This window comes from Solanum dulcamara, chromosome 1, assembly GCF_947179165.1.
Source record: "Solanum dulcamara chromosome 1, daSolDulc1.2, whole genome shotgun sequence".
NCBI lineage: Eukaryota > Viridiplantae > Streptophyta > Magnoliopsida > Solanales > Solanaceae > Solanum > Solanum dulcamara.
The window spans coordinates 74,484,815-74,498,555 of record NC_077237.1 but is presented as its reverse complement, the minus strand read 5'-3'; the positions used below and the strand labels follow the sequence as shown (position 1 = coordinate 74,498,555).

The 13,741-nt window shown below is 35.0% G+C and overlaps 1 protein-coding gene across 1 annotated transcript; it reads left to right on the top strand.

The window, feature by feature from the left end:
- The first annotated feature begins 6,464 nt into the window (after positions 1–6,464).
- On the top strand, positions 6,465–8,453 carry LOC129894108 (uncharacterized). The gene is made up of 4 exons (XM_055969633.1): positions 6,465–7,251; positions 7,315–7,511; positions 7,613–7,786; positions 7,978–8,453. The coding sequence occupies exons 1-4, from the start codon at positions 6,465–6,467 to the stop codon at positions 8,191–8,193; spliced, it is 1,374 nt and encodes a 457-aa protein (XP_055825608.1). The 3' UTR covers positions 8,194–8,453.
- The last annotated feature ends 5,288 nt before the right edge of the window (positions 8,454–13,741 follow it).

Below are 13,741 nucleotides of genomic sequence, written 5' to 3'. Positions count from 1 at the left end.
AGAATTTCAGGCCTGGGTTGTGACTGCAGGAAGCCTGCGCTTGGCGCCACAGTGGCACGACGCGCCACTATCACGCCAGGAACAAGACTCAATAGTTTGGTCCCTAGCACGGCATGCCACTATTAGGGTCGTAGGGTTTTTAAGCCTATTTTCCAGAACCCAAAAAACTTAGGCTTGGTGCTGTAAGGGTGATATGCGCCACTATAGCACCATAAAACAACCATAATTGTTTGGTCCTTAGCGCTACGCGCCACTATCAGATGTGCAGGTTTTAAGCCTATTTTGGCTTGGCGCTGCAGTGGCACGACGCGCCACTATAGCGCCAACAAGAGTTTTCGCCCAGTTTTTCAGATTTTGAAGAGGGGAAACTTGGACTTTTTCCCTAATTATATATACCCAACTTGGAATGTTTTTGGATGATATTTTCAGCCTCCTCACCTCCCAAAAACCCTAACATCCATCCCTCTTCTCTTCCAAACATCTCCAACAAGATTTGCCCTCAAAAGCTCAAGGATTCAAGCTTCCCATTGAAGACCCAACAACAAGGTTTCTTCAAAATCTACTCTAAAGTATGTAAGGATAACCTAGAATATGTATTAAGTTCTTCCATATGCCCATAGATGTGTTGGATAGAAGTTGTGAAAGATTTGAACCTTTTATGAAGATTTTTCTTGAAATTTCCTAAACTATATAATATTACTAAAATGTGTTAATGATGTTCTTGAGTTGACTTTGTTGAGAGTATGGATTCATGTATTCATTCGCATGAACCCAAGATGAGATTTCCTTTTGGTTATAATTTATCTTGAGGTTGAAATGGATGGTTTTGTGTATATATGTATTGATTGGAACGAAAAGAATGAATTGGATAGTTAAGAATGTGAACGACATAAAAAGAAATGAAACATTGGTGGAGCTAGAATGTCCTTTTGTTTCTATAAATTGAGCATAGGATTAAAAATAATGATTGTGGAGTAGATGTTTGACGATGATGTGATGATGATATTTAATAATGATGTGATGATAATATTTGATAATGATGTGATGATAATATTTGATAATGATGTGGATGATGATGCTTGATAGTGATGTGAATGATGATGTTGATGATGTTTGAGGTAAAATGGATTGGAGTCTAATGTGATTATGTGATATGTGATTTACATAATTTGATTTGATTAGAGTCTTATGAGCATTTTGTAAATAAACGATCTTTGAGAAGGAGTTTTAAATAAATAATTTGTGAACCTTTTTGCATAAACTATTTATACACTATTTTGAGTTTAAAGAATGATTATTTTTATCTTTGATTGAAAAAGGAGTTTAAGTATGAGTTGAGTTTGAGGAGCCTCTAAATTATCGTTTTTGAACATGAATATTTTGAGTATAAATGAGTTGAGTATTTTTACATTAAAATATCTATTTTGAGTTTGAGTTGAGGAGTTGGAATTATATTTTAAATGCATAATATTTTCTACATCCATTGAGTTGAGATTATATAAAATTTGAAGAGAAGAGTTTGATGATTGAGATGAGTCAATTTGAAAGAGGGTCCAATGAGACCAGACTGATTGAGTTTTGAAAAGAGTCTAGTGAGACTAAATGAGTTGATTTGAAATTAAGTCCTAAGAGATTAAATGAGTATTTTGAATATTTTACTCACTTGATAGCTATGTGCGTATTGAGTCTTGGGAGGAGTTTTGAGCACCGAATTGGGTAAGAGTATAGTCCATACTCGAATCCCATAAACTACGCCGCCAACGTAGGAAGGGATTGTACCGTGTCAGATGTTTCCCTATTTTCATTGTCCTGAAATAATAAGACTTGATTGATTGATGGATCCATGATTGGTTGAGTCGTTCATACCCTGGCAAGTATGAACGAACATGGAAACGACGTGACTCATTGTGCATCACCTATATATAGGTGGTGGGATTGTTGTCTGTTAGAGAAACTCCCAAATTGAGTGGATTGTGCATGATATGATTGGTTTGATTGAGATTGTTTGATGATTGAGTTGGATTGTATAATATTACTAAGTTCTAATTTGCATATTTATTGAGTTGAGTCCTTTGATTTGATTGTTGAGTTGTTTGTTGATTTGATTGTATATGATTGAATTGGATTGGATGATATATGATTGGATGGTGTATGATTGGATTGGAATAGGTGATATATGGTGGATTGGATTAAATGATATGTGATCGGATAGTGTACGATTAGATTGGGTTGAATAGAGCGGTATGTGATGGGGATAGGATTGAATTGTAAATGATTTGATTGAACTGTATTATACATGATTGGAATGGGTTGTATGATATATGATCGTCCTTTGTCTAAAACTGTATCCTTACTTTAGACTTATGACACTTTGATTGAGTCTCTCTTATCTTTCTGAATTAAGATGTTTGAACCAACGTTATTCTTCCTTGAGGTATGTTTCATTCTGCCATATTACATACTCGTACATTCCATGTACTGACGTCCATTTGGACCTGCATCATTTCATGATGCAGAGACAGGTTTAAGAGATCGTCAATAGGAGCTTCATTGAGGATCTATACACACTCAGCGTATTGGTAAGTCCTCCCCAACATTCGGAGGACACCGCTTATGTTATTCTTGCGTCGAGTTATCCCTTTTTATTTTGATTTGAGGTAGCCATGAACATGTCATTGGCACCAATTAGATAGTAGTGATAGAGACTTCATAGACTAGATAGTGATGGGTCGGTTGAGTATTTTCTTTCCTTGAATTATTCTTGTCAAACTATTTTAATGACAAAGATTGAAGTTTGATTTGTTGGCCCATGGCCTTTCTTTCTTGAGTTAGATCGTTGATTTGGATTGCCCGCCAAATTATTTCTTTATTTTAAACTTTCTGCTGGTTGATTGATATTGAATGGATGTGTGAATGGACTAAGTGGTTCGCTTGGGGACCAGCAATGGTCCTCGAGTGCCGGTCACATCTAGGGTACCCTCTCGGGGAGTGACAAAAAAATTGGCAGATGCAAACAAACAATTAGGCAAAGGGGAAAGATCGAAGGATCAGTTGTTCAAGGTCATATTACGAGAGAAACTAGTGATTTTTATTCTTACTACTTTGGGAATGAAGTGCAATGTAGGAGAAATAGTCCCAATCGCAATGATGAAGGTGATACTAATCCTTTGTTTCCCTCAATATCAATTTTTAACAAAAATTATCGGGGATCTAAAAAGCGTGGAAAGCAAGGCTTCACTAGTATGGAAATACAATCAGATGTGACACATATTTTGCTTAATTGTCCACAGATTCAACCATATCTCGAATAAGTGATAAAGTATGTTATAAAATTACATACTATAAATATTTATTAACTAACGAAAAATTTGAATGTACAATTATCAGCTTGTTCTTAAACACATAGGATAATGAAGCCATATATACGAGATTTTCTAAATGGCTAAAAGAATATATAAGTGTGCAAGTTTACATTGAATCAATAAGTATAATAATATATTTCATTTATACTAAATTGTATTATTTTGAATAACAATATGCAGGTTTACGATGAATATTCAAATGTCGAACATTTTCAATTAGTAAGAGAAATTGCACTTGGACTTGAATCTCAAATTCAAATAATGAATAAGTATTGTGTGAATGATTTTAAGTTTCAAACTGAACAAGTTTCTAGGTGTAAGAAAACTAATAATAGCAGTGTCTATATACAACGTGATGCTGATGGTACTAGCCAAACTATTGAGTATTTTGGTGTTATTCGTGAGATTATTGAAGTAAGGTATTCAGGCTGGACAAAAAAGAAGATTGTATTATTTCGGTGTAAGTAGTTTGATCTATCACATAGAGGCACAAGGGTGGAAAACAACATAATACAACTGAAGTTAAGCACACTAGACAATACAGAAGTTATGATCCTTTTATCATTGCACAAAATTCAAAGCAAGTCTATTACACTCCATATCCGTTGCGTAGAGACAAGGTTGATTGGTGGATTGTAATAAAGACAAAGCCTATGGGAAGAATTGAAATTGAAAATGTGTTAGATGTGACGTACCAAAATGATATCGCACTTGTTCAACAACAAGTTGATGTTGAATTGGAAACCACACTAGAACATCCTCAACACATATTAGAAGAAGTTTCTGATGATGAGATAATGGCAGAAGTCGAGGAAGAAATAAACAAGGATGAAGAATGAGATGAATCATTCGAGGAGAAAGAATGAGGGCGATGAAAATGAAACAACTGAGAAGGGGGAATGGGAGAATATTGGTGAAAATGAAACAAGCGAGGATGAAGAGTGGTAAGATGATAGCTTATAGCTAGTATATAAGAATACATAGCCCCCACTCCTTGGCTACATTACTCCCTTAGTTTTCGAATATTTTTGTAAAGTTTGGGATACTTGACTAACTTTGAAACAATTTTATAAGTCTAACAACTAATTTTACATTTTAAAATGTTTTATTAAGTTGTGGATGTTATATTATATGTGTAGTGTTTTTTGTTGATTGTATTGTTGGGATATATATTGATTAGAATTGAAATAAAAATATAGTGAAGGTGGCAACAGAAATTACAGGTTTCTGCCGTAAAAAAATGCAGGAAAAGCGACGGAGAAGCCTTTTTCTCGTCGCTTTTCCTGCATTTTTTAAAATAAAATTTCAGAAAAAGCGACGGACAGGGTCGCCATGTCCGTTGCTTTGTTCTTCGTAGTAAAGAACAATGAAGAACAAAGCGACGGACATAGCAACACTGTCCGTCGCTTTTCTGAAAATTATAAAATAGAAAATAGCGACGAACTGCATCACTATGTTCTTCATGCTCAAGAACAAAGAGACGCAGTCCGTCGCTTTTCTGATTTTTTTTTTTTAAAAAAAATAAAAACAAGCGACGGACCGCGTCGTTAATTGCGATGCAGTCCATCGCTTTTTGAAAAGCATCGAGGCAAAAAGCGATGGAAGTGACTGTGTCGCTTTTTCGTGTCATTTTTTGATAGTTTTTTAGTAGTGTACTCAAATTCGGATCGGAAGCTCGTAATTTGTTCGGGATCCGATAAAAATAATTAAACTGGATATGTTATCCCACTGAATACGACATGTTAGACTCAATGGAATCGTCAGATTTTCTAAAAAAATCGTTATGACAGAAATACCCTCGCTGACCTCTTTTATGGCTAAAAGCTAAACTTCTCGCCGAAACAGTCCAAATACAACCTAAGGTGTCGGGTCTCTAACCAACCACCTTACTATACCAAAGTCGACGTTCCAGACGAAATGGAACTAACAAAATTACCATCCAATGCTTGGATCTCGTGATGTTGACCAAAGTCAACTATTTCAATATAACTCAATTTAAAATGCTCAAAATCTCACCAGATCACATCAGAGACCAGACTAACCACTCCCACAACACATATTAAGCATGAAAACGCTAAGGCGAAGGGCAAAATGGTTGTTTCACACAAAAAGTAATTTCTCTTAAATGATACATTACAAAAACCAAGAAAATAAATAAAATAATTAAAAGTATTTGAGAGGTATTTTTATCATTACATAATCCCATGGTATTAAATCCTATGTATTACTAATACCACCAAATGAAAGGTATTAGTTATACACCCTATAATACCAAATATGCATAGACCCAAAATTTCTATCAAACATAGTACTAAATAATACCATACATAATACATGGACTATGCTCTATTCCCAAAATATGAATTCAAATTCAAGTAAGTTTACATGGATGAATCACATATTTTAGAAATAAAAGTGGAAAAAGACAAAAATATCCGATCAATCCATCAAACTTATAAATAAATGTGTTGCTAGCTATTTTCTATAGTAGAAATTTGTGATTAAAATATTTTCCATCATGTTTCCACTTTTAAATGAAGCCTACTATCACCGATTCAAACTTTAAGTTGAAGACTCTGATGCAATGAAAATGGAATAAAAAATAGGGATTCCGAAAGGACTATTGACCTGACTTTCAAGAATACAACTTGTAGTACTAATTCAAAAGAATATGAAAATGTGTCCTCTAAATCTCAAATAGAAAAAGATACTTTACAAATAGATCTATTAGGGTTCAAGTTACCTTATAATACTATATTTCCTATTTTATTATTTAACTATTAAAAGTTAAAAGTAATTAAAAATTAAAAGACTATATTTGAACTTCTAAGCCGAATAAAAAACCTTGTTTTAATACGACTGACTTCACCAAGAAAATCAAAAGGTATCAATATGCTTGAGAGAGAGGCAAAACGAGTTTGTAGAGAGGATAGAATATCGGAATTGCCTGTGCATATCATTCATCACATCTTATGCCGCACTAACCTCGACGTGAAAGAGGCGGCGAGAACTTGTATCTTGTCTAAGAGATGGTACTATTGTTGGACTTCAAGACCTAATCTCATATTCAATCAATTACTAAACAACATTACCAATAGACATATGACCCTTGAAAACTATGTCAAGTTGATTGATCAATCCCTGCGATCCCATGTGGAACAAAACTTACATCTTGAACAATTCATCCTTACATATCGTGATCCAAAATTGGATTCTCACTTGGATACTTGGATTGACATGGCGATTAAACTTAATGTCACAGTGCTGGGGATTTACCCTTTCTTTTTACGTTCATATAGCTTACCTGATGTTATTTATGCTGCTAAAAAGCTCACAAAATTGTGGTTAAGCAGGTGCAAGTTTGAATTTGATATTAACGCCACTCACATAAGATTCTGTTGTCTTGAGGATCTTTATTTGCACCATGTCCATATTTCAGATGCTCAATTGCAAAGAGTTATCAATAGATCCCCGTTCATTAGGACTCTAAACCTACTCGCTTGCCAGGGAATAAACAAATTGCAAGTTTTTGGCCTGGTACATCTGGAGAATTTGATTGTTGAATTGTGCAAACTCGATAGTGTGATAGTCCAGGCCCCAAATCTTCAATACTTTAGATATACAGAATGTACTGATCATCCTTGCGAAATTTCTATTTTGGATGGTTACAATACTTTACAAACACTCGCACTCACTGGTGCCAGCATCACGGACCAACAGTTTCGAGATGTATCCTATAAGTTCCCAAACATTTCAGAATTGAATCTAGCAAGATGCTATAAACTGAAATATATAGAGATTCAGAGTGAAAAACTCATGAATTTCACCTTAGCCGGGTTGCAGAGTCTGGAAGAAGTCACGATTGAAGCTCCAAATTTATTGAAATTCATCTTATCACAGAGGAAGAATCTGGAAAAAGTCACGATTCAAGCTCCAAAGTTATTGAAATTCGATTTTAATGGTGATAAAATGCCCTTCTCATCTATGGATCCTTCTTCCTTGGAGACAGCCCGACTCAATTTCTTCTCACCTAGCACAGTAAGATCAAAATTTGGAGATGTGGACAGCAGTTGGTACACAAACCTTCATCACTTTGTCCGAAAGTTCAACTATTCTAAAGGTTTGATGTTAGTAATATTTTGCCGCAAGGTATATCAAAGTGCTTTCCATTCTTTTTGTGCTTATCTCATTGATTTATGCATAATTTGTTGAATTTGGTTTAAGCTATGCCATTGAAAAAATTCTTGCAGACCAAACACGTCCTTATTTATGAAAATTCAACAGAAATTGTTATTCCCCCAAGTCATGATGTCGAGATATTCATTGCACCCATACCGCGTGTTGAATCGATCATTGGAACATTAATGTTCAATTATCCCAAGATGATGTCCATACTTCCATGTACACATAGCAAAGCACTCCAGGTAATTTCTTGCTTTACCTGGAAATCGTTTCAAAAAACGTCTCTTGTACTTGTAGACACTAAGACGCTAGAGCTTAACTTTTAGGCACTAATGATGTAAAAGAATAAGAAAATTTTGTTGCTTTATGTTGATTTGCTTGTCTGATAAGCATCATTGATTTTTCTATGCCTTTTATTTTTGTTTAAATACAGGTGCTGTCTGGACTTAAAGGGTGTACACAGAAGCAAAAATGTGGTAAAGAATGTCCATTCAATACCGAGTTTTCCCACAGGTATCGTAAATTAGAAGAAGTCATCAGTTGTACTGGGACATCTGAGGAGGGAATGACCTCCATTTGGTATTCCTGGTTGAAATCTACGTCTCTAATTGACCAAGTGACAAATTTCATGCTCAAATGGAAAGTATAAGCTTAGACCGAAGAGCCTTGGGAATTCAGCATATAGAGTTAATTAGAGTGTTCAGAATAAGTATGATCTATTACATATATACATTTTCTGTTTTGCATTTTTTGGCTCTGACTAAGACCTCCAATCAAATTCATGAAATACATATTGCGCCATCTGTGGTTTAGTTTATAAAGAAAGAGAAATTAGCAGATCAATTTCATTGCACTTCTTTCTTTAGTATCAATGTTGATGATTCTGTAGATGAATTGGAAAATATAATATTCTGGGCTGTAAAGTAGATGAATTGTCTATTTGGGGCTTGAACATCTGGCTTAGGGTCATTGATAGATGCAAAAATAAACTAACTCCATGGAAAAACATTCTCTTGTGATTAAGATGACGGATCAAGTGTATGTGTATGTGCGACAAATTTGGGAAATTAACCCGCAAAACGCGGGTCAGTCTCCATCATTACACACTTCTTAAATCTATTATTGTTCCAGAGTATAAAACTGCCTAGCTCTTGCATTTCTTTGGTAAAAACGAACCATCAGCGTTTAGTTTTAAATGTATTGGTCGCTTTCCATAACACACATTGAAGTAGTATAAGCTTGTACAAACTCAATTAACATATCTATCCATGCCTTTCCATGCATGTTTTAACCGGCAGAAATCAAGAAATTGAACACCAAGTCCCATAACTTAAAAAATGGAAAGTAACACTCTGTTCTTAACTCTGTGTCCACCAACTCATGCAATGAAGCAGATCGATTATATATAAACAACAATAAAACATTTTAAAGAATTCATTTGTGGGGAGTTTACTGTGAAGAATTCTCTGTACAAGAAAATGATAAACAACAATAAACTCATCCGAAGAGACGGCTTCCACAAGAATTTCAAGCATTTCTAGTCAAGCTGACAGCGGCAAATAGCTGGTTCACGAACGCATTGTTTCTTACTGGTGTGGCAAGTATGAATCTGTATATCAATGAGTTGACTGGTCATATTCCAAAAACCATCCAAGGAGATTGAAAATTTAAAGAATTTTGGTGCATTAGACTCGTCAGGAAATCAAATTTCTAGTTCCACGCCGCCATGCTTAGGGAGCGTTATGTCACGACCCAAAAACCGAGAACACGATGTCGCACTTCCCAAACTCCATTCCAATGTGTAAGCCAAAAAGTAAAACCATACGAGATTCCCAAAGGCAAGTGAAGCCACAAACAAACGCAATAAAAGGACAACAACGAAATTATCCCAAAACCTGGTATCATAAGTTTAAGAGAATCTAAATACAAATATGGGTCTGAATACATAGTATAAGTCACCGAATATAGAAAAAACAATAAATAAAAGATGGACTAGCTGTAACACCCTGAATGTTTTTCCGCCAAAACCCGAGCCGTTCTTCTTGTGCGTGTAGGATCGAACTCGATGACTTATAGTTTCATAAATGAGTTAGGATCAATTACTAAATATTTGAAGTGTATTATATGTGTTTTAGGATCATAAGGGATCTCTAACATCAAACCAAGTCTAAGGAGTTTCTATCGATTAAGTTTTCGAATGAGTTTGTATAAGGGTCAACTTCAAATGACCATAGCTTTCGGTATACTAAGAGTTATGTGTCCCATTACCTATAAAATTAAAGGTATTTGAGTCTTCTTTCCAACGCCACTAATATTGCATTTTTTGGAGTTTGGAGTCGAAAGTTATGACCATTTTACTACAGACTATCACTGCAGGAATTTTAGGGCTGGTGCTCCAGTGGCGCCCAGCGCCACTATAGCGCCCGAAACGAGCCTCAGTAGTTTGGACCTTGGCGCGACGCGCCACTATTGCACTTGCAAGTTTTTAAGCTCATTTTCCAGATTTCAAAAATTTCAAGCTTGGCACTGCAGTGGCGCGGCGTGCCACTATAGCGCCAGCAGGGTTTTAGCCCATTTTTCCAGATTTTTGATGAAGGGCAATTTGGACATTTTTCCTAAACATATATACACAACTTGGTCACGTTTTGGGATGATATTTTCAGTCTTTTACCCCTCCAAAGAACCCTGACCTTCACCCTCTTATCTCTCAAATCATCTCCAACAAGATTTTCCCTAAATAATTCTAGAATTCAAGCTTCCCATTGAAGACCTAACAACAAGGTTTCTTCAAAATCTACTCTAAGGTATGTAAGGCTAACCTAAAATATGGATTGAGTTCTTCCATATGCCCCATAGATGTGTTGGATGAATATGGTGAAAGACTTGAACCTTCTATGAAGGTTTTCTTGAAATTTTTCTAAACTCTAGAATATTTTTATATACTAGTAATTGATTGATGATTTTCATAACTTAAATTCTTGAATAATTATCTTTCATATTTATTTCACAAATCGTAATTACATATTGACAACAATGAATTTTTATCTTTAAATCCATATGTATTAATGGTGTTCTTGAGTTGAGTTTTGTTGGGAGTATGGATTCATGTATTTATTCACATGAACTCAAGATGAGACTTCTTTTTTTCATAATTGTCTCGAGGTTGAGATTGATGGTTTTTGTGTGTATATGTATTGATTGGAATGAAAAGAATGAATTGGGATAGTTATGAATGTGAATGGCATAAAAAGAAATGAAACATTGGTAGAGCTAGAATGTCATTTTTGTTTCTATAAATGGAATATATAATTAAATAAGAATTTTGGAGCAAGATGTTTGATAATGATGTGAATGATGATGTTTGATGATCATGTTAATGATGGTTATTTAACATATGTAGAATGATTGATGAAGAGGTATGTTGATGACGATGTTTGAGGTGAAATGGATTAGAGTCTAATGTGACTACATGATATGTGATTTGCATAATTTGATTTGATTGGAGTCATATGAGTATAAATTATTATTTGAGAAGGAATTTTAAATAAATGATTTGTGAACATTTTTGCATAAACTATTTATACACTATTTTGAGTTTAAAGAATGATTATTTCATCTTTGATTTAAAAAGAGTTTAAGTATGAGTTGAGTTTGAGAAGTCTCTAAATTATCATTTTTGAACATGAATATTTTGAGTATAAACGAGTTGAGTATTTTTACATTAAAATATCTATTTTGAGTTTGAGGAGTTAAAATTATGTTTTAAACGCATCTAATATTTTCTGCATTCATTGAGTTGAGATGGTATCAAATTCAAAAGAAGAGTTTGATGATTGAGATGAGTTGATTGTGAATGAAGGTCCAACGAGACCAGATTGAATGAGTTTTGAAAAGAGCCCAATGAGACTAAATGAGTTGATTTCAAAATAAGTCCTAAGAGACTAAATGAGTATTTTGAGTATTTTACTCACTTGATAGATATGAGCATATTGAGTCTTGGGAGGAGTATCGAACACCGAATTGGGTAAGAGTATAGTCCATACTCGAATCTCATAAACTACGCCGCCAAACGTAGGAGAGGATTGGACCGTTAAAGTCAAATATTTCCTAATTTACTGTCCTGACATGATAGGACTTGATTGGTTATGGATCCATGATTGTTAATTCGTTCTTACCCTGGAAAGGTATGAATGGACGAAGCAACAACGTCGGCCTATTGTACTATCGCTTGCTCATATGGTGATAGTTGTCGGTTAGAGAAACTCCCAATTGAGTGGATTATGCTTGATATGATTGGTTTGATTGAGATTGTATTTGATTGAGTTCATTTGTAAATTATTGCTAAATTCTAATTTGTATATCTATTGAATTGAGTCCTTTAACTTTATTGTTGAGTTGATTGTATATGATTGGATTGGATTGGATGGTATGTGATTGGATTGTAAACGATTGGATATGATTGAATTGGATTAGATTGAATATGATTGGACTGGATTGAATAGTATGCGATTGAATTGTAAATTAATGGATTGAATTGGATTGTACATGATTGGATTGGATCGGATTGTATGCGATTGGATCGGATTGGATTGTACATGATTGGATTGGATCGGATTGTATGTGATTAAATTGAATTGGATTGTATGTGATTGGATTGGATTGTATATAAGTAGTCTCTGTCTAAACCGTATCCCTACTTTAGATTTATGACACCTTGATTGAGTATCTCTTATCTTTATGACTTGAGATATTTGAACCGGTATTGTTTCATTCTGCCATATTACATACTCGTACATTCCACATACTAAAGTCCATTTGGATCTGCATCGTTTCATGATGTAGAGATAGGTTTAAGAGATAATCAATAGGCACACCGTTGAGGATCTGTTCACACTCAGCTTATTAGTGAGTCATCCCCTACATTCGGAGGATACCACTTAAGTTATTCTTGCGTCAAGTTAGTCTTTTCATTCCGATTTGAGGTAGCCATGAACCTGTCATTGGCACCAATTAGGTAGTAGTGATAGATGCTTCATAGATTAGATAGTGATGGGTCGATTGAGTATTTTATTTTCTTAATTATTTTTGTCAAACTATTTAGCGACATAGATTGGAGTTCGATTTGTTGGCCCATGACCTTTATTATTTGAGTTAGATTGATGATTTGAGTTGTCCACTAAATTATTTCTTTATTTTAAACTTTCCGCTGATTGATTGATATGAATGGATGTGTGATTGGATCAAGTGGTTCACTTGGGGACCAGCAATGGTCTTCGAGTGCCGGCCATATCTAGGGTACCCTCCCAGGGCTTGACACTAGCGGCGATCCGAATACCAAGATCTCACCACTGATCCGATGATGATGTATCCGCTAGAATCAACTACCGCGATAAAAACCCTTGCTAATATAGGCATCAAAAGATACATAGAAGTAGGGGTGAGTACAATCTATATGTACTCGGTAGGTTTAACCGACTGAGTATAAGGAATTAATCAAAAAATATGAAACAAACTAAGGAACGCTTCCACCTGCACGCAGAAAAATCTCACTCTGGCTACGCTGCCGCCAATTTATATAGAACGATGAGATAAAAGTAAACACATAAATACAGTTCAATATCACAGTTAAACAGATAAATTAAGTATCACAGGTATCAATGCAATGCAATGCATTATGATATACAAAGATATGATGGTACTGTGGAATCAAGGTTGTCGCACAACCTATCGTATACATCTGCCTAGCTGTGCTACCAAGCAGGACCCATTGAGGTGTCGCAAACAAAATACGTCAGCACAATCTCAATGTATCAACTACCACACCACCCATCTTGTGGCCAAGGACTCATGATACTAATATCTCATCCGCTTGCCTCCTACTCTTGGTCAAGGATGTATGAAAGGTGTCACATTTTCTTCCTCAAAAAGAATTTCCACAGTTCTCAACTTTCAGATGATCAGTGGTAATATGAATGAGGATGAATGCATTCACCACATATAAGGCATGAAGGTAATATTCCATTCAACATGTAGTACAATGTTCAAAGTTCTCAAAACTTAACTTAAACATGATATTCACCCTCAATAGATAGTAATGACAAAGAATTACCTCAATTTAAGTGTTCACCATTTTTCGACAATGTTGTAATACTCAGGCATACTCAAAACCCCCAACTTAACCCCTCATGCGGGCATTT